At 47.9% G+C, this 20743-nt stretch overlaps 1 protein-coding gene across 1 annotated transcript; it reads right to left on the reverse strand.

Annotated features, from left to right (window-relative positions):
* Positions 1-1111: 1111 nt before the first annotated feature.
* Positions 1112-20455, reverse strand: LOC116955609 (intelectin-1a-like). Its single transcript, XM_032976763.2, has 7 exons — positions 20315-20455; positions 18932-19060; positions 16819-17072; positions 16014-16172; positions 5701-5824; positions 3691-3797; positions 1112-2058 (listed from the first exon to the last, which is right to left on the reverse strand). The coding sequence occupies exons 1-7, from the start codon at positions 20382-20384 to the stop codon at positions 1906-1908; spliced, it is 996 nt and encodes a 331-aa protein (XP_032832654.1). The 5' UTR covers positions 20385-20455; the 3' UTR covers positions 1112-1905.
* Between the last annotated feature and the right edge of the window lie 288 nt (positions 20456-20743).

The raw sequence follows: 20743 nt of genomic DNA on the forward strand, positions 1-20743 counted from the left end.
GACATCAGACAGCCGTTGACGTTGCCGGAGGGTACGCGTTGTCCGCAAGGTTAGCCGATGATACGTCTGTGTTCAAAGGCGGCTTCAAAGAGGAAGTCGCAGAGTTTCGTTGATTCAAGCTTGGTCACCACCACTGTGAATGGATATATTTGATTTATTTCCCTTTTTAAAAGGAGTTGCTATTGAGATAAGCTTTTTTTATTAATGAATAACGGCAAGGTAAAAATTGAATTGCCATTGTCATGGCAGTGTGCAGTTTTAAATACAAATATCGGGGTTTTTTTCCTTTGCTAAATAACGTGACTGCCTCCAAAGTTTACGATTTTCAAACCCAGGGTTAAGGCAAGACTGCAGTTTTCACTTCGATGACCGGGGCAGTCCAGGGGCGAGATGTTAACTACCTCGCCTGGTAAGCAGGAGGTCGTGGGTTCGATCGCGACCCTGACGCCTGCTGCTGTATATTTGGAGTTTGCGTGTCTCTCTCTCTCTCATCATCATCATCACGGTGGCTATGAGATGTTAACTACCTCGCCTGGTATGCAGGAGGTCGTGGGTTCGATCGCGACCCTAACGCCTGCTGCTGTATATTGGGGGTTTGCGTCTCTCTCTCTCTCTCTCATCATCATCACGGTGGCTAGGAGATGTTAACTACCTCGCCTGGTATGCAGGAGGTCGTGGGTTTGATCGCGACCCTGACGCCTGCTGCTGTATATTGGGAGTTTGCGTGTCTCTCTCTCTCTCTCATCATCACGGTGGCTAGGAGATGTTAACTACCTCGCCTGATGCACAGGAGGTCGTGGGTTCGATCCCGACCCTGACGCCTGCTGCTGTATGTTTGGAGTTTGTGTGTCTCTCTTCCCGTGGCTGTGTGGATTTTTCTCCGCGTCCTCAAGTTTTTCCCTCCACATTTAGAATTAACCTGCGTTTCGAGTATTTGGCTTCTGCTATAAATGTCCACGTGATAAGCCACTTCGTTGAGCTACCATTTGTGGCCAGGTCGCTTCTGAAAAAAAGAGCTACATAGCTCAGTCGGCTTTACCTGGTAAAATAAAATAGATTCGTTTTAAATATGTATTCGGGTGGCAGGATTGCATTCACAACCGAGATCTCGTACTGGTACTGTGTTCAACTTTATTACAGTTTACTGGACATTTCCGGTAGACCGAGACTGAGAAGCATACCCTGCTTCGATATAGAGTGGAAATGGTGGTAATGTGTGTATGTATGTTGACCTTCTTTCGCACCGTACATAGCCAACTGCGCTAATTGAAGGACCCAAGTTTACGCAGGAGGGGGCGATGTTGCTTCTGCGCGTAATTTCAAGTGAGGAATTTGCAGGCATTTAATTGAGCTTTGGGATGCGTAATTGGTTTAACACGGAGGCTTTCGCGACCAATATCATTCATAATGCAGTTTTTTTTCACGAACTAACCCAAAAAACTGTATTATGGACAAGTTGCATTGCATGTTTGTTTGTTTTTTAGCTGTGGAAGGAAACTCAAAGACTCCGAAAGAAACCCATTGCAGTACAGAGGGAGAACATAGAAACTCCAAATACAGAGAGGCACCAGAGTCAGGATTCAAACCCAGGACCTCCTCACTGTGAGGCCACAAGTGTTATCACTGTGCCACCAAATCACACATCGTGAACCTGCCCAGAGAATGTCTCTTGTCCTCTGGCCCCGAAGATATTAAGGAACTGCGGAACGGACAGCAGAGATGACCCTGTGCAGAGAGAAAAAGGAGCGGGGGTATAGGAAGGAAGACCCCGAAAGATAAATGAGACAAATTTCACGGGCAAAACAGAGGAGGGTCACGTGACAGTGACCGTGCACACCCCCTCGACTCTGGCCAATGTCATGGCACTGCGACCGATGGGAGGGCACCATCGGGCCACCCGCCGGGTCAGCGGTAAAATATGAACACGGCGGCCTCGAGCAAGCTCTTGGAGGCGCTCCACTCGACGTGTGTCCCGTAGCCGCTCCAGTCGAAGGCGCTGAAGTCGCCGCACTGCCTCGGAGTCTGCTCGGGGACGAAGCCCGCGCCGCCGATGCAGTACTACGGACACGGGAGAGGCGACGCGGGGTCAAAAGTGCCGGCCTCTGTCTCGCCTCTCCAGGAAAATCACCCTCGCTCATAGGCTGATAGCAACACATCATCGTTACAACGAGCCCGCTTTTTTTTTATATCAGAAAATCGGTCACATGGCACAGATCCCAATGACGCCAGTACTCGTGACGTCGCCCCGTGACGTCACGCGCCTTGTGACGTCGCTACCTGTACTTAAGAGTCACCGTCGTTCATTGTCAGCCACGATCCAATCCTCCCCGGATGTAAGCCTCCCCGAGACTCCACCATCCCTCGCCCTCCTGCGATGTAACAATCTGCCTAGCAGCTGCACACCACACCCACAGCTGTTTTCATCGCCCAAATGTCCATCTTCTGACGTGCTCTGAAGGCACCCTTCCATCCTTTGGCTGCCACTCCCTTTTCCATTCTCACCCAATCACCGTCGGTCCCTTCCAATGGCGACGTGTCCGACCCCCAACCCACTCACGTTTATTAACGGTGGAAACGATGTTGACGTCCTTCAACAGCATACAGACAGTTTCCGGGTTACGGAAGGGTTAGGTTCCCAAGAAACGATCCATAGCCCGAATTTTCCGTATGTCGAAAACTCTACAATTTTCCCCCAAAACCAACGATAAAATCCCATAGCCAAGTGCTAGCACTTGTTGCTTTGCGGACATTATTGCAATGCTATTAAGGGTGACATTACACTGAAAGTTACGAGACAATGTGGCGGGTATACACGCGGTAACAATGTAACAGCATGACTGAGAGTGTACAGCGGCCATACCACCACCACCATCCTTGGGGAAGATGCTGCCCGCCTTACGCCTCGCTCCACGGAATAACTTGCGCTTACGTAACGAACACAAAAAAGTCTGCACGTTGACTCTTTTTTTACATGATTTATCGGAGCATTACATGATTTCTGGGAGAATTTTCGCGTCTTATGCAACCTGGGGGTGGGGCACCTCTGATTTGCAGGTCCAATGGCCCAATCGTTACACTACCCAACTCTGGCTGTCCGACTGATGATGCTGGTTGTTGTAATTGTCGGCGAGACGTCACGGTACTCGAAGTGTAAATGTTGTCGTGGGTTTACTACACTATACACAACACTATACAGGACACTATACACTACACTATACACTACACTACACTACTATATACTACACTATACACTACACAGTAATTGTAAATGTTGCAGTGGGTTTACTCTCCAACACACAACCGGTTAGTGCTGAACTAGTATACTATACTATACACTACACTATACACTACACCATACACTACTATACACTACACTATACTGAAATTGTAAATGTTGTTGTGGGTTTACTCTCCAACACACAACCGGTTAGTGCTGAACGAGTAACAAATTGGTGCGTTTTGTTCACGTGACGAACCTTACAAATTGGCTGTGTCGGGTGTTGGTGGTGGGTTTAACGGCACATTTATATTTATGCGAGCTTACTCCAAAAAAAACCCTATATTATGGAGAATATCGGTCGCGAAAGCCTACTACGTGTTAAACTGACTACACGAGATGTTCCGCATGGCACACGTGGTATAAATGACACGTGTGTAATGATGATGATCGACTCTAACGTAAGTACTCACGTGTTCCGTGTTGCAATTGTCAAGCACCCTGAGGCCAGAGCACAAGGCGAATGGTGCCCTCTCGTTGTTAAAGACACGCAAGTGCACATAACCTTGAAGCGTTCCACCTGGAAAAAAACACCACTAGATGTGAGCTGTGGAACATCACCTATATTTATAACAAAACTAAAAAATAATTGATTTGTACCAGAATAAACACCTCTTCGTTCGAGACGCAAATATAATCAAACCATCTCTTCCTGGATTTGACATCCCTCCTTCTACTCTTAGAAGACACTGGTGGAGCCATCAACCGAATTACAATGTCCTTCGTGAATGGGAAATTATAGACATGCCTAAGATTAAAACTATTAAAACTAACCTAAAACTATAAATATTTTATTTTATTTTACCAGGTAAGGCCCCACTGAGCTACGTAGCACTTTTTCAGAAGCGACCTGGCCACAAACGATAGCTCAACGAAGTGGCTTGTCATTGTGTGGAAATTTACAGCAGCAGCCAGAGAGCCCCCAACGCACGTCTCTGAACGTGGAGGGAAAACAACCGGAGGACTCGGAGGAAAATCCACGCGACCACAGGGAGAGAGAGAGAGAGACTCAAACTCCAAATATACGGCAGGCATCGTAGTCGAGATCGAATCCACAACCTCCTTGCATACCGGACGAGGGACTTGGGTGGAGAGTGGCGGCTGGTGAGTAAACTTATTGGGGTGGTATAGAAGCTCACGGGAGTATGGGAGACGGGGAAAGTGGGTAGGTGGTAGAGAGGGGGGTAGGGTGGGGGGTAAAAAAATGAGGGGTGGGATTTGTGCGGTATTATTTAATCAGAGTATTTATGCTGGAGGAATCCGATGAGCTATGAAACTATTTTTCACAGACGTTCAGTCAGTGTCCGGGTCAGAAAGTTACAACAACAAATAATAATAAATACGACAGGGAAACACGGAGAGTGATGGTGAGAAAACATATTACATACAAAACAGGGGGAACATAGACATAGAGAGGGGGTAGAGAGAGAGGGGGGGTAGAGAGAGGGGGTAGAGAGAGGGGGTAGAGAGAGAGGGTAGAGAGAGAGGGTAGAGAGAGAGTGAAGGGGTAAGAAAGAGGAGAGCAGAGCGTGAAATCTTTCATCTAAAAGGGGGGGGGGGCGCATAAAGCAAAACATTGAAAAAAAACAAAAATGATGAACGAAGCAAAGTGCCGACTACACCGAGCATCTTTTTGCTTCCTCTGAGACGGGGAGAGATGGGGGGGTGGGATTTGGATGAGATAGAGTGGAGGGAGGGGGGGAGTGGGGAGGGGGGATGGAGGGGAGAGGGGGGATGGAGGGGGAGGGAAGAAGGGGGAGGGAGGGAGTGGGGGGATGGAGGGGGAGGGAGGGAGTGGGGGGATGGAGGGGGAGGGAGGGAGTGGGGGGATGGAGGGGGAGGGAGGGAGTGGGGGATGGAGGGGGAGGGAGGGAGGGAGAGGGGGGATGGAGGGGAGGGAGGGAGGGAGTGGGGGGATGGAGGGGGAGGGAAGGAGGGAGTGGGGGGATGGAGGGGGAGGGAGTGGGGGGATGGAGGGGGAGGGAGGGAGGGAGTGGGGGGGATGGAGGGGGAGGGAGGGAGGGAGTGGGGGGATGGAGGGAGAGGGAGGGAGTGGGGGGATGGAGGGGGAGGGAGGGAGGGAGAGGGGGGATGGAGGGGGAGGGAGGGAGAGAGTGGGGGGATGGAGGGGAGAGGGGGGATGGAGGGAGGGAGTGGGGGGAGGGAGGGAGTGGGGGAGGGAGGGAGTGGGGGGAGGGAGGGAGTGGGGGGAGGGAGGGAGTGGGGGGAGGGAGGTGCTGAAGAGGGCACGGGGATAGGGAAACGGAATAGACGGCGAGAAACGGAGACACAAACTGGGGATGTTGTGGCACAAGGAAGGTCTAGAGAAAGGTGGAAGGGAGTCAGGGCTGTGTACAAAATTTGTTTTTAACCGAGAGCTGTAAATTATTTGGCCGGAGCCAAAACGTAGGAATGCATTTTACCCAGACAAGACGGGCAGACTTGAGAGGCGACGCTGTTGGTGTTCCCAAAGTCGTAAACGATTGGGATGGCTGGCCCATTGTTTGCTGGACAGGTCCCTGAACCATATGTTAATGGGTAGAAGACCTGCAACAACATCAACAATCAACGTATAAATGTTAGGCACACACGGAATAATTCCTGTTGTCGACAACCCTATTATTTACGATGAGTACAATTGCCCGTCAAATGACGGATTCATCAAAATGTATTGTAATGAAAAAGACAAAGTTTAAGATTGTATTGAATTTATTTAATTAAAAAAATGTATCTACGTGAATACAAAAAAACCGATTTATAAACCGGAAGGACAGGTGTGGTGCCACCGCAGCGGAGCTGCTCGGCCGGCGCCACCCACTCCTCTCACCCCCCACCCCCCCACGAACGCACGCACACCCCACAAAACACTCAACATGAACCCCCGTAGGGTCTCGAGGAGGGATCACGTGGTACGATGGGTTTTCACCCGAGGACTCCACTAGCAGGGACGTCCCACGGTTGCCCCGGACCAGGAAATTGGCTGAGCCCCCCAGACCGGATTACATGGCGGCCCCCCCAAAAAGGGGGCATAGAGCTTTACAGGCCGGCCGTGATGAAGCGTACACAACACGGAGGGGGGGAGAGGAACCTCTAGTCAGCACCCAGCAACAGGGAGGGCGAGGGGAGTATCATTGAGTCACCGGCTCGTTGACACGGAGACAATGGAAAAGGGGGGGGGATGACGTGACCCCCTCCCCCCACCCAACGGCCGGAGCGTTCGAAACGGCCGCAAAGGGGATTCGAAGGGATGCGCAGGATGACGTCAGACGATCCGGGGATGATCCGGGGATTAACAGGTTTTGTTGCCATATAAGGAGAGGAAGCAGGGGGCAAAAATCGGCAGAGTCATCCTTCTGGAACGGCGGAACGAAGGCAGCCGTCCTCAGCATTCCGTGTGACGCCGGCAGGGTGGAGCTCAGGGCGAGCGATCCGAAAGAGTCCCCAAGGCAAGCCTTTTCCCCCAGCCCCATCGGGCAGCTAAAGAGGCGAGTGGATACGGAAAGGCGAAGGTCAGTTCAGTCGAGCTTAGGTGATAGACGCACTCTGCGACGGGTAGGTGAAGCGAGGGAGGGGTGCTGGCTGGAGGGGGCCATACCACGGGGGTCCCTATTCGGACCCGGGAAATAAATCTGAGCACGGAGTGACGTTGTGCCGTGTGGCCCCTGTGTGCGTGTGAAGAGCGGTGGTACAGCGGTCGGCGTGCGACGGGGTGGGGGGGGTGACGCTAATCAGGATAAGGACGACGAGCGCGCACACCCCAAATAACAGGTCCCTGCAGGGTGGGCTGGTAGGAACATTGGAATTTTGCGCAATTTTATTTTTACGCCCCAACAGCACGAGATTTCACTTCGTTAAAGTATTGAAAGGGGACGGACACATTAATCTATTGCAGGCTGGTACACTCAGTTTACAACTTCCTTCCTACCAGTATAAATAATTAAATAGAGGGACGCATGACCGCACGGCGCGCGTAGTGCGCGAGGATTCATTGATTGATTGCTTCCAAGCGCGCACATATTAGGATACCGACGTTGCCCGCGCGACGCACGTGGTGCGCGGAGATTCATTGATTGCTTCCGAGTGCGCGTGTATTAAAATACTTACGGCTGCCCACGCCGACGCGTGTGTGTGTGTGTGCGCGCGTCGGTATTAACGGCGAGGGTCGTGGGGAGACAACGCGTGGGTGGGGGTGAATCTGCGCGGGTGCCGATTAATGAATTATCCTCACACGGCGGAGTTGGCTTGTTTACCCAACGGCTTAGGGGAAATTATTAACTGTCCCCACACATTCATATTCTTAGTTCTTTCGGTAAAGTCACGTTGAAGGGAAACAACAAAATAATAAAATATATATAAAACAATAAAAATTCTCACGACGTTTCGACCATAACACAAAATTCTCACGACATTTCGACCATAACACAAACGGTCGTTTGTGTTATGGTCGAAACGTCGTGAGAATTTTTATTGTTTTATATATATTTTATTATTTTGTTGTTTCCCTTCAACGTGACTTTACCGAAAGAACTAAGAATATGAATTACCGCAGTCACGAAAGCTTTAAATCAAAATTTGTCCCCACACAGTTGTTGACACAATGGCTTAGGGGAAATTATTAACTGTCCCCACACATTTTTATTCTTAGTTTCTTGATTAATGCGGTTGAATCAGAAATGAATAATTTCTGCTTCAACCGCATTAATTGACCAATCTAAACAGTCTTCATTAATGCGGTTGAATCAGAAATTAATAATTTCTGATTCAACCGCATTAATTGATCAATCTAAACAGTTTTCGTTGAAACCTTCTGCTGCCAGGCCACCAAGATTATACGGCTTACCAAAAATACATAAAGTAGATACACCCCTTCGTCCCATAGTCTCTACTATCAGCTCCCCCACCTACAAACTAGCTCGTTTTTTGTCTGAAATCCTGCGTCCTTTCACTGGAAAGACCACCTCTGCGGTACAAAATTCTACTCACCTGGTATCGACAATCAAGGGTATTTCCCTGTCCCCAGACGACCTGCTTGTCAGTTTTGATGTAGTTTCCTTATTCACCAAGGTTCCTGTACCTGACACCATTGCAATCATTGAAGACTTGGTTCATCAAGGACTAAACACTGAGGTACCCCCCCTGGTGAGACACTGTTTAACCAATACATACTTCACTTGGAATGGAACTTTCTACAAACAAACTGAGGGCACCCCAATGGGCTCCCCCCTTTCTCCAGTTATAGCTAACATTTTCATGGAGAAATTTGAGACTGACGCCATCCAGACTGCCACTCTGCACCCAACCTTATGGAAGAGGTACGTGGATGACACTTTTGTCATCTGGCCACATGGCCGGCCTGCTCTAGACCAATTCTTCGACCACATCAATTCCATACACCCAGCCATCAGATTTACTATGGAAGTCGAAATAGATGGCAAGATACCTTTTTTGGATGTCCTAATTAAAAAGAGACTTGATGGTTCAATGAGCCACTCTGTCTACAGGAAAGCTACCCATACGGATGCTTATCTGAAACCGGATTCCCACCACCATCCATCACAGAAGAATTCTCTCATCAAGACTCTGTATCATAGAGCCCAATGCATATCCGACCAGGAACACATAAGCAGTGAACTCAAGCACGTACACCAAGCTCTTAGGGCTAATGGTTACTCCGACTATACAATCCGCAAAGCTATCACTCAAACCATGAAGAAGAACCCTCTTGAGGAGCCTTTCAAAACCATCACTTTACCCTACATTGCGAGGATCACAAAAAAGATCTCCAAAATCTTGAATAAACACAAGATCCAGGTCCGTTTCAACACATTACATGAAATCCGTGATCTGGTTCCGTCTGTAAAAGATGTGATTCCGGACATACAATACCCTGGTGTCTACAAACTAAGTTGCCTCTGTGGTAGTAGTTACATTGGAGAAACCAAACGCCATGTCTCGGACCGCATTCGTGAACACAAAGCAGACCTTAAACACGGTAGGACCAACACCTCGGCCGTGGCAGATCATTGTTCTAATTCAGTAGGCTCACATGCCATTGACTTTTCCAAGACAGAGGTTCTTTGTAAGCCATCTGGCTTCCATGAAAGATTCGTTCATGAGGCTATCCACATATACAAGCACAGAGACAATTTCAACCGAGAAGATGGATTCTATCTTAGCAATCATTGGAAAGATTTGATAAACCATTTCAGGTCTTAATTGATTGTTCACGCTTACAGTGGCTTTCAGACAGCATACATTATAAAAAATTTCGTCTCCCCCCTCCTCTTTTCAGAATATAGATGGACTAGTCCTAAATAAACTGCCAAATCGTTGCGCGTGGCGCTAACGTTTTTATAAATAAATAAATGCGCCGTTTAAAAATAAATTTATGCAAACCAACACACCTGAAGACGACCGTTTGAGTTATGGTCGAAACGTCGTGAGAATTTTTTGTTGTTTTATATATATTTTATTATTTTGTTGTTTCCCTTCAATGTGACTTTACCGAAAAAACTAAGAATATGAATTACTGCAGTCACGAAAGCTTTAAATCAAAATTTGTCCCCACAGTTGTTGACACAACGGCTTAGGGGAAATTATTAACTGTCCCCACGCAGTTGTTGACACAGCGGCTTATGGGAAATTATTAACTGTCCCCACACAGTTGTTGACACAACGGCTTAGAGGAAATTATTAACTGTCCCCACACAGTTGTTGACACAACGGCTTAGGGGAAATTATTAACTGTCCCCACACAGTTGTTGACACAACGGCTTATGGGAAATGATTAACTGTGCCCACACAGTTGTTGACACAGCGGCTTAGGGGAAATTATTAACTGTCCCCACACAGTTGTTGACACAATGGCTTAGAGGAAATTATTAACTGTCCCCACACATATTCTTAGTTCTTTCGGTAAAGTCACGTTGAAGGGAAACAATAAAATAATGAAATATATAAAATATATATAAAACAATAAAAATTCTCACGCCGTTTCGACCATAACACAAACGGTCGTCATCAGGTGTGTCGGTTTGCATAATATTATATTATGTCGGTTTAATAATAAAATATATATAAAACAATAAAAATTATCATGACGTTTCGACCATAACACAAACGGTCGTCATCAGGTGTGTCGGTTTGCATAATATTATTTGCAAACCGACACACCTGATGACGACCGTTTGTGTTATGGTCGAAACGTCATGAGAATTTTTATTGTTTTATATATATTTTATTATTAAACCGACACACCTGATGACGACCGTTTGTGTTATGGTCGAAACGTCGTGAGAATTTTTATTGTTTTATATATATTTCATTATTTTATTGTTTCCCTTCAACGTGACTTTACCGAAAGAACTAAGAATATGAATTACTGCAGTCACGAAAGCTTTAAATCAAAAATGTCCCCACACAGTTGTTGACACAACGGCTTAGGGGAAATTATTAACTGTCCCCACCCAGCTGCGAGTCAAACGCTCACCGAATCCCCGCAGTTAGGACACGCGAGTGGGTGAAGGCACGCGCATATTCAATCCCTAAGCGAGTCGGCCAGCCGCTCGCTATGTCGGTCCGAGAGGACCCTGGTACGAGGGGGGGGGCGGTCACCCGCTCGGGTGCGAAGGGGGGCCCGAAAGATACAAATGCGGAGGGGACGGGGGTGGGGGAGGCAAACACCCCCCCCCCCGCGCGTGGAGGGGGAGGGGGGCCTCAGTCCCCACCAATTAGAGGGGGGCCTCAGTCCCCACCAATTAGACGTGACGCTCCCCCCACTCGGGGTGAGGGAGGTCAGCCCCCGGTGTAATTGAGAGTGGGGAGGGGGGCACTAGCCCCCACACAGGGTCGGTGTTTGCTAACTATCTCACATTTTCGCAAAAAATGTGAGAAGGTCGCTTTCGCCAAAATGAATTTGCACTCGGTTACAATAACGTACTGGATTCTGAATTGATGCGAATTTGAAAAAAAAAGTGACTCCTTGTTGCTGATCGCAAGGGGAGAGGTCGGTGTTCACTCGTTTTCACAAACGTTCGACTGTAAGTGCGAGCAAAAGTCAGCAAAGTGAAACGGCGCTGAGTTCAAATGAAAAGCGGATTTTGCTTCTTTATTGAAATTTCTATTCGCTGTGCAAAAAAAATAAAAATAAACTGTTGTCACGCACAAATGAACTGAATCGATTCTTGATTATTATTCTATAATGACGTGCAAAACAAAGAGGTAAAATACAAAAAAAACAGGGACGCATTTGCAGGGGCGGAGCTAGGATTTCAGGCCGGGGTGACATTCAACAAATGTTAATTTCAAGAATGATTAGAGAGTCAGGCTGTTGAACTAGACGCCATCGGTTGGCGACACGCTCTGACGATGCAGTTGGCACGGAGTCCGCCAGACCGAGTGTCGTACACTTACACGCAGAATGTCACCCCTGTCACCCCCCCCCCCTGGCTCCGCCCCTGCGGGGCACTTGGCTCTTATCAAAAGCGGCGCTGTGATCTTCTTGGAGGAAATTGATGATTCTTGTAACAACTAAAATATATATATCATTAAAATTGATGATTCTTGTAACAACTAAAATATATCATTAAAATTGTTTATTCTTGTAACAACTAAAAACATATATCATTAAAATTGATTATTCTTGTAACAACAAACCAATGAGTAGTTACAATTTTAATAAGAAGTCTTTCGTAAAAAAAAACTTAAATATATCATTAAAATTGCATGAAAATCCACGTAGCCTCGCCAGCAGCGTTAGACAGAGCGTTGCGGAGTGTCAGGCATTCGGCACAGGTCACCAAAACTGTGTCAGACATCGTGCTGCACGCAGCAGACATCGTGACTTTACCGAAAGAACCAAAGAGTATGGATTCCTGCAGTCACGAAAGCTTCAAATCAAGATGATATGAACCTTATGGCGGAACCCCGGGGGGGGTACCATAGTACCCCGACTCTCGTACGATGTCCGTGATGCAGTAATTTTTAGTCTGTCGATGGTCGGCGATGCGCCAATCGACTCATCTCGATGAGCTGTACTCACGATGCACTATTCAGAGTTGAATTGTTCGATAACGGATTTTGTTATGCTCATGTTTGGCGTTTCGACATCGTGGAGTGGCACCGATTTCGGATTGATTGGTACCCCAGTCGCGGAGTGAAGTAACACCCCTGGAAAAAATTAGTGTCCCAGAAATAAAATATTTAATTGCCTCGGCCAATTTGTATTATTTGGTAACCCGGGGTACCGCCATGAGGATCATCATATTTATAATTATTATCCGCGGGAGCTGAAAGGTAGGGTCCCGGAAATCTATAAACAAACACTTGATGCAGCGATCTTGCTGTGACTGTTTCACCTGAAGACGGAAGCTTGTGTTGCCTCCGAAACGTCGTGATTTAATTGTTTTCTTTTATTTTATTTTACCTACGTGACATTACCGGAAAAAAAACAAAGAGTAAGCTCCTTATTCTGTACTCTGATTATCTGCGATTAGCCACAGGTTTTTTTTTTCCTCCCATCCTGCGTTGTGGAACGGCTTCCCATTATCCGTGGGTTTTCCGCGAGTCGTAGCTGGATCAATCCACTTTCCTGACAAATCACTTCTCCTAGAGGGACATCAGAACTTAGGAAGACACCGGGGGCTTGTTTAAGTTTATTGAAACGGTTTATTGAAACATGCAGTTTAGACGGGTTTGCATTGCACTGTAATCCGTAATGCATGCCGTAATGTGTGTTTGTGCTGGTGGTCAACCCCTGTCATACCCTCTCTGTGGTGTTTTATACCTGAATCGTCTTGTTAATAAACCAAAAAATACTTTTGACCAAATGTTTTCGTGGACGAGAGAGAGAGAGAGAAGTTCGCCGGCGAAATTTGGGGACATTTAAGCGAACGTGACAACCTCGAGAGCGCTTGCAGCGGCGAAGGAAATCCCAGGCCACTGTGACGACTTCCGTGAAGCGATCGGTGGCCGCACTGCAAATCGGTGCCGAAGGGGATTTGTGCTCTGCAGGGGAACCGCGCCGGGTGTGACCGGACGGGAGCGCGTGTTTTGACGCTTCTGTCGCGTAGGCGCGCGGTTTGAGCCCAGTGTCCGCCTTGGTAAACACTGCGGGTGTATAAACCTTTAAAAAAAAGTGATTTAAAAATGGCATCTGCTTGGCAGTGGGACATAAAATATCCCGTCATGTAACGTTAAACTATAAACTGTTAAACTATTAACTATATATTTTTTGTATTTTACCACGACGGGACACACTGAGAGATATAGCTCTTTTTCAGAAGCGACCTGGCCATCACAAATGATAGCCTAACGAAGTGGCTTATCATTGTGTGGGAAGTTATAGCAGCCGAATACTCTAAACGCACGTTGGTTCTAAAGGTGGATGGAAAAACCGGAGGACCCAGAGAAAAAAAAACACACGCCCACGGGGAGAGAGACATGCAAACTCCAAATATACAGCAGTCGTCAGGGTCGGGATAGAACCCATGACCTCCTGTATACCAGGCGAGGTAGTTAACATCTCGCCACCAACAACTCGCAAACGAATAGGCCACGTGTGCCAGCGTCACGGTCCCAAATCTTTGTCGAAATTTAAATTGACGTGAAAGAACTGCAACTATCCAACTATCATACAATAAACCGATGTTATATAACTAAATATAAACTACATCAATATAATCAATGTATATTCTTGGTTCTTTCGGTAAAGTCACGTAGAAGGGAAAAAATAAAATAATAAAAATATAAAACAATAAAATTCTCACGACGTTTCGACTGCAACACAAGCAATCATCATCAGGTGTGAAAACCACCGCAAGAAAATTTGAAAAAAGTGGCGGTTATTTTTAACGTTAGCACCACAGAGAGCGATTTGGCAGTTATTCAGATGGACGAGTCCGTCTATGTTCGGAAAAGAGGAGGGGGGAGACGAAAATAATGGATGCGTTCTGAAAGCCACCGTAAGTATGAACAATCAATTAAGATCCGAAATGGTTTATCAAATCCTTCCAATGATTGCTAAGCCAGAATCCATCTTCTCAGTTGAAATTGTCTCTGTGTTTTTATATGTGGATAGCCTCATGAACGAATCTTTCATGGTAGCCAGATGGCTTGCAAAGAACATCTGTCTTGGAGAAGTCAATGTCATGTGAGCCTACTGAATTATAACAGTGATCTGCCACGGCCGAGGTGTTGGTCCTACCGTGTTTCAGGTCTGCTTTGTGTTCACGAATGCGGTCTGAGACATGTCGTTTGGTTTCTCCAATGTAACTACTACCACAGAGGCAACTTAGTTTGTAGACGCCAGGGTACTGTATGTCCGGAATCACATCTTTTACAGATGGAACCAGATCACGGATTTTATGTAATGTATTGAATCGGACCTGGATCTTGTGTTATGGAGTGATAGCTTTGCGCAAAGCTATCACTCCAACCATGAAGAAGGACCCTCTTGAGGAGCCTTTCAAAACCATCACTTTACCCTACATTGCGGGAATCACAAAAAAGATCTCCAAAATCTTGAATAAACACAAGATCCAGGTCCGATTCAACACATTACATAAAATCCGTGATCTGGTTCCGTCTGTAAAAGATGTGATTCCGGACATACAGTACCCTGGCATCTACAAACTAAGTTGCCTCTGTGGTAGTAGTTACATTGGAGAAACCAAATGACATGTCTCGGACCGCATTCGTGAACACTAAGCAGACCTAAAACACGGTAGGACCAACACCTCGGCCGTGGCAGATCACTGTTATAATTCAGTAGGCTCACATGACATTGACTTCTCCAAGACAGATGTTCTTTGCAAGCCATCTGGCTACCATGAAAGATTCGTTCATGAGGCTATCCACATATACAAACACAGAGACAATTTCAAACGAGAAGATGGATTCTGGCTTAGCAATCATTGGAAGGATTTGATAAACCATTTCGGGTCTTAATTGATTGTTCACACTTACGGTGGCTTTCAGACCGCATCTATTATTTTCGTCTCCCCCCTCCTCTTTTCCGAACATAACTGCCAAATCGCTCTTCGTGGTGCTAACGTTAAAAAAACGCCACTTTTTTAAATTTTATTGCTGTGGTTTTGACACCTGATGATGATTGCTTCTGTTGCAGTCGAAACGTCGTGAGAATTTTATTGTTTAATATTTTTATTATTTTATTGTTTCCCTTCTACGTGACTTTACCGAAAGTACCAAGAATATGAATCCCTGCAGTCACGAAAGCTTTAAAGCAAAATATAATCAATAAGTTGAGCTATTAACATTAAGTAACTGGGTATACACTACACTATATGACTACCATGTAGTGAACTGATACAAAATTAAAATATAAACTACATCAATATCATCAATATACTCTCCAATAAGCTGAGCCACGAACAATAAGTCATTATACATTACACTTTCTTTGTCGCAAAAATTAGTATAATATGCCTCCAACGAATCTTTTTTCTTACATCTCACGACTATACCTCGTATTATAAACTGCCATAGACAGACCCCAACATTGAATGATGCACTGCGTTATGATACACTACCCTTCAACATGTATACAGTACATATCACCCACATCAGTATCGAAATCCCGACTAGGCATCAACCGTGGACTGAGTGCGTCAAAGGCCTGGCCTTCACACACTCCAGACCCCGTGCTAGGGTCCTACTACAACGGTCTGGGTGCTGCTAACCCAACAGAATACCGGACGGCCGCAAGATTGCTGCCTACCTTGTAGAGGAAGTAGAGGTTGCCTCCCAAGGGGGTGAGAAACTCCGACGCCGTGTGGTAGCGGAAGATCGATGAGATCTTCCACTGGGCCAGCGGCGTCCCATTGGGGACGTGCCACACGGAGATGTCTTCCGCGTCCACGTCGAAGTATCCTGGGTTCTGCTCGCGCACGGCAACACCACGACAAGGGAGCACAATTTAAAAAAAAAGAGATCGCTGGGCAGCGACCTCCTAGAGGTGGACGAAATTTCTTGTTGGGCGGGACAAGCGGACGATGACGTGCGTGGCTGGTGGCGTGTACATCATCAGTTTCACGTGTACGTCATCAGAACGGAATCAGTAGAAAACTAAAATTGAAAAAACTGTGCCACACACCCTCCTGCATGGCCTTGTGGGAGCCTCGGTACGTCTGCAGGTTATAAGATGTTTTCAGGTCGGAAGACGTACCGAGGCTCCCACAAGGCCATGCGAGAGGGCGCGTGGCACAGTTTGGCGCCAGCTATCGTAGAGCGTGGCGGTTGTGTCTCCACGGTTCTCTGCTGTGAGTAACAACGCCTTTAAAAGCAGCGACACTTGGCACTCTAAATGAAAATTAACGCTGAACCACTCATGCGATACCGAGATTCAGCGGTGAATGGGTGGGAACCCACCTCCCTGCAACTTGCAGACGTCTCGGAGCGGGTAAACTCGACAACCATAATAAGCAGGGAAACGCTAAAAACGGGGCCGTTCAGACTAAATTGGCCGCAACCGTCGGTGACGCCACCACCGGTGACGCCGACGCCGGCGAGCCGAGGCAGCGGACCTTGTAATCGTCGTCGGTGGCGGACTCAATCCGCCCGAAGGTGTTGAGGTTGGCCCAGCTTCTGTCCCCGTCTACGAAGCCGACGGCGGCGTTGCTGCCCTGCTGGCTGGACCAGCGGTCGCCGATGGCGCACTTGGCCGCGATGTTGTTCTCGTGGACGCTGGCGACCAGGGTCCAGCCCCCTCCGTTGGTGTTCATGTCACAGAACGCCTGGTAGAACTGCCCGCTCTTCGTCTGCAGGCAGTAGATGCCATCTGTGCGTGCGGCAGTGGCGGTGTAAGCGTGTCAGCGCGCTACAATAGGAACCCGGCCACCCGAGTTCGATTCCCGCTCACAGCAACCAACACCAGTCACTATAATCTCAACCGGTCCTGGGCCTCTCCTAGGTCGACTCAGTCTCAAAAGAGTACCTGGTGCGGTGTGTAAACATCGCCGACGGGGAGACAAAGGTGGCCGGGCGTGGTGCTGGCCACTCACCCCCTCGCGTGCCGTGCTGGTCTTCATAGGTGCTCGCTAACAGCACTTGCCCCAACAGTCTGTTAAGGCTACACAGGGGATCTTTGTCTTGCGACAGTGTTAATGTCGTCGTCGATTTTTGTTTGATTCCAGTCACGTCTTGGTATACGGGGTGGTGACGTGGCCGAACCGTGCCGCGTTTACTGCTCTTTGGGAGAAGTTCGTGGTTCGATGCAGCGGCCGCCCTGGTTAATACTAACACTAAGCTATTTTATTTTACCAGGTAATGCCCAATGAGCTATATAGCTCTTTTTCAAAAGCGACCTGGATATCACAAATTATAGCTCAGCGAAGTGGATTATTATTGCGTGGAAATGTAAAGCAGCCAAATACACTAAACGAGCGACGTTGATTCTAAATGTGGAGGGGAAAAAACGGAGGACTTGGAAACAATCCACGTGACCACGGGTCGAGAGAGACATGCAAATTAAAAATATACAGGCGTCAGAGTCGGGATCAAACAAGCGACCTCCTACTCTTAGATTATTTCGGTAAAGTCACGTAGACGAAAATAAATAATAGATCGCGACGTTTCAATCGCAGCAACAAGCCATCGTCCTCAGGTGAGAGAGAGAAACACGCCTCTGTGACGAGGCATTATACAGAGGGGGAGGCCTCAAAGGGGCGAGAGGGTGGGGATAAAGTTCCAAAGAGGGCTTGGGTGAAAGAGAGAAAAGAAATGTGACACAGAGGCGTGTTTCTCTCTCTCTCTCTCACCTGAGGACGATCGCTTGTTGCTGCGATCGAAACGATAAAGTGACATATTATTTATTTATTTCCCTACCTACGCGGCTTTACCGAAAGAACCTAAGAGTGTGAAATCCTGCAGTCACGAAAGCTTCTCATCAAAAGCGACCTCCTGTATACCATGCGATGCAGTTAACATCTCGCCACCGTACTAAGGTGTGTATGAACCGTAAAGATACCACGACGCGCAGTCCACTTCAGCCCATCGCGATACGTACAGAGACACATGGAGATACATCACAGACAAGCCACAGCAGTGCGACTGTGGTCACGTAACCCAAACAGTGGGGGGAAAAAGAGAGTAAGCCCACTGCAGTCTGCGGTCTCCGTTCAACGGAGAAAGAGGAGCAAAACTCTAGGAACTCTCTACTACTCTTTTTTGTTCTTTCGGTAAAGTCACGTAGGTATAAAATAAAATGAATCACGACGTTTCGATCGCAACACAAGCGGTCGTCCTCAGGATGAAAAAAAATAAGCGGGGTCTGGGCTGGAAAGGAATTCCACCGCCGGACGCAAGCACCTCAGTTGTGATTAGGGAAAGAGGGATTAGGGAGGGATATTAGCATGAATGAGCTTCCGTCGCCGCATAAGAGTACCATGCCCGCATATGCGCACAACAGCAGTGTTAATGAGAGATCAGCACCATGGGAGTGCAATCCAAAGACGTGAACATGAGAGTGCAATCCAAAGAGAGAGGCACAGAGAAGTCGGAAATAACAGCTGACAATCGGCAGGTGGGATCGGAACTCTCTCGTGAAGCCCTCTGTTGCTGCTGCAACAGCGGCAGACCTCGATGCTGAGCTCCCTGAACGCATCGAGAAGAGTCGCCGTGTCGAGCAGAGGTCCGTACCTTCCTTCGTTTTCGTCTTCAATTTAATCTCCATGCAGGAGCGCGGCAGCTGCGTGGATTCCTCCTCGTGCTTGCAGCCACATGTCGCCTCGCTTTGCTTCGCGTCCGGGCACCCCTTGGTGCAGCTACCTGCAGACACGGCGGAAGCGAATTTAGCCGTTCTGACGAACGCGCGGTTATTTATTTGACACGCGCTAGGCTTTCGCGACCGATGTGATGCCTCGTAATTGATTTGTTTTTGTTCTTTCAGGTGAGATCGCGTGAATAAAATGTGTGTCGTGAAACCCTCCTCCGCCCGACAGTCATAAGCTGCAGCAAGACTAAATCAGCCACGTTTTGTTCATCACATGGCCACTTTATTCATTGGCTGTGTTAGGTTGAGGAGGGTCGCACTACATAACAACATTTTATTTACGCGATCTGACCCTAAATAAAAATATATTTTTTAAATATAAATAATTTCTGACATCACATTATTATAATTTGTGATTGATGATTGTGAGGCTAGGCCACGTAACCATCTGACAAAATGTGTTATCATTAATATGCTCCACCGCGCGACACGGCCAAAATTATTTGGGTGGTTGAACCTTTCATTGTGAGCGTAGCTGCAGTGCATGTGTGTATGTACGTTGAACTTCTTTCTTACCGTACGTAGCCAACCGTGCTAATTGGGGAAGGACGACAAACTAAACACAACAAAAAGCAGTTCTGAAGAAATGAAGTTTCAATATCGATGATTTAAAAGTGCATAGCCCCAGTGGCTTCCTAATATCGGAAGGAAGAGCATTCCAGACGGCCGCAGGAGCGCATCTGCAAGCGCGCGATGCCGGTAACACAAAAGCCGCCGCTTGCGAGAATGAGCGGAGTTCGCGTGATGATGAGGGAGGGGGCATTTGAGAAACTCGCCCCCGTCCTTTCAACTGCCGCGCATGGAGACGGCATCGAACTCGCATCCTATAGATCACAAGTCTCGCGTGAGGACACTGTGGCAGCATCCCCTTCTCCCATGAGAACCGGAGGGTCAAGCCAAAAGGGCATCTCGTCTCAAACAAGCAACGGGACAGCGCTCGTCTTTAGCAGTGGGCTACAACCAATGTTGTAAGTTCCACGTTCACATTTTGGGGAGGCCAAGATTGACCTGTAGGTTTTTACGATTTCTACTGTGTAAGCTCTCCGGTTTTGGTTTTCTGGGTCGTACCACGTGTTGTTCGGCCACGGTGCCCGATGTTTCGTGCTAGGACCTTCCAGAAAAAACTAATTTAGGACCTGGAGCAAAACGTCGGACGCCGTGCCGAAACGCGCAACGTGGCAACGACCTGGAAAAAAAGCATCGGAAGGCGCGATAGCCAAAACGAGCGACTTGGCGGGGAAGTTACTCACACGAATCCGTGACACTGTTGCAGAAGAGCAGCACCAGCGGTAGCAGCAGCAACAGTCTCGAAGCTTCCATGGTCTCAGTCGTCCCACAGCTCTGTGATGAAATGTACTCCCCCCTCTGCGCGTCCACCGAGTGTCCCTCTCTCTTTAAATAAGCGTCAGATGCCACCCGCTACGACCATCCCCGGGGGGGGGGGGGGGTGTCAGACGCGACGGGGACGTGCCATCGTCAGCGGGCGCCGTGCCAGCCGGGAGGCGCTCGCCCGCCCGCTCTCTCGCGGTTAAACAGTCAACGTGTGTATGTTAGCGATCCCTCGAATTAACTTGTGGGGTGTTTTGCGTTGTTGCAGCAAGCAAGGATGTGAGAGAGTGGCGAGCGCCGCTTGAGTGTGCAAAGCATTCGTCGGCAGTTGGCGGGTTGTGGTGGAAGGG

This window comes from Petromyzon marinus, chromosome 60 (genome assembly GCF_048934315.1).
Source record: "Petromyzon marinus isolate PM22_M1 ecotype Great Lakes invasive population chromosome 60, UKy_Petmar_22M1.pri1.0, whole genome shotgun sequence".
In the NCBI taxonomy this organism is placed as follows: domain Eukaryota; kingdom Metazoa; phylum Chordata; class Hyperoartia; order Petromyzontiformes; family Petromyzontidae; genus Petromyzon; species Petromyzon marinus.

Bases quoted from the DNA above. Each gene is read 5' to 3' on its own strand.
- LOC116955609 (XM_032976763.2), bottom strand. From the start codon at position 20,384: ATGGAAGCTTCGAGACTGTTGCTGCTGCTACCGCTGGTGCTGCTCTTC. The intron at 17,073-18,931 runs GTACGGACCTCT...CCGCACGCACAG, and splicing joins GAAGACGAAAACGAAGGAAG to ATGGCATCTACTGCCTGCAG. The intron at 16,173-16,818 runs GTCCGCTGCCTC...GTGCGCGAGCAG, and splicing joins CCACCGACGACGATTACAAG to AACCCAGGATACTTCGACGT.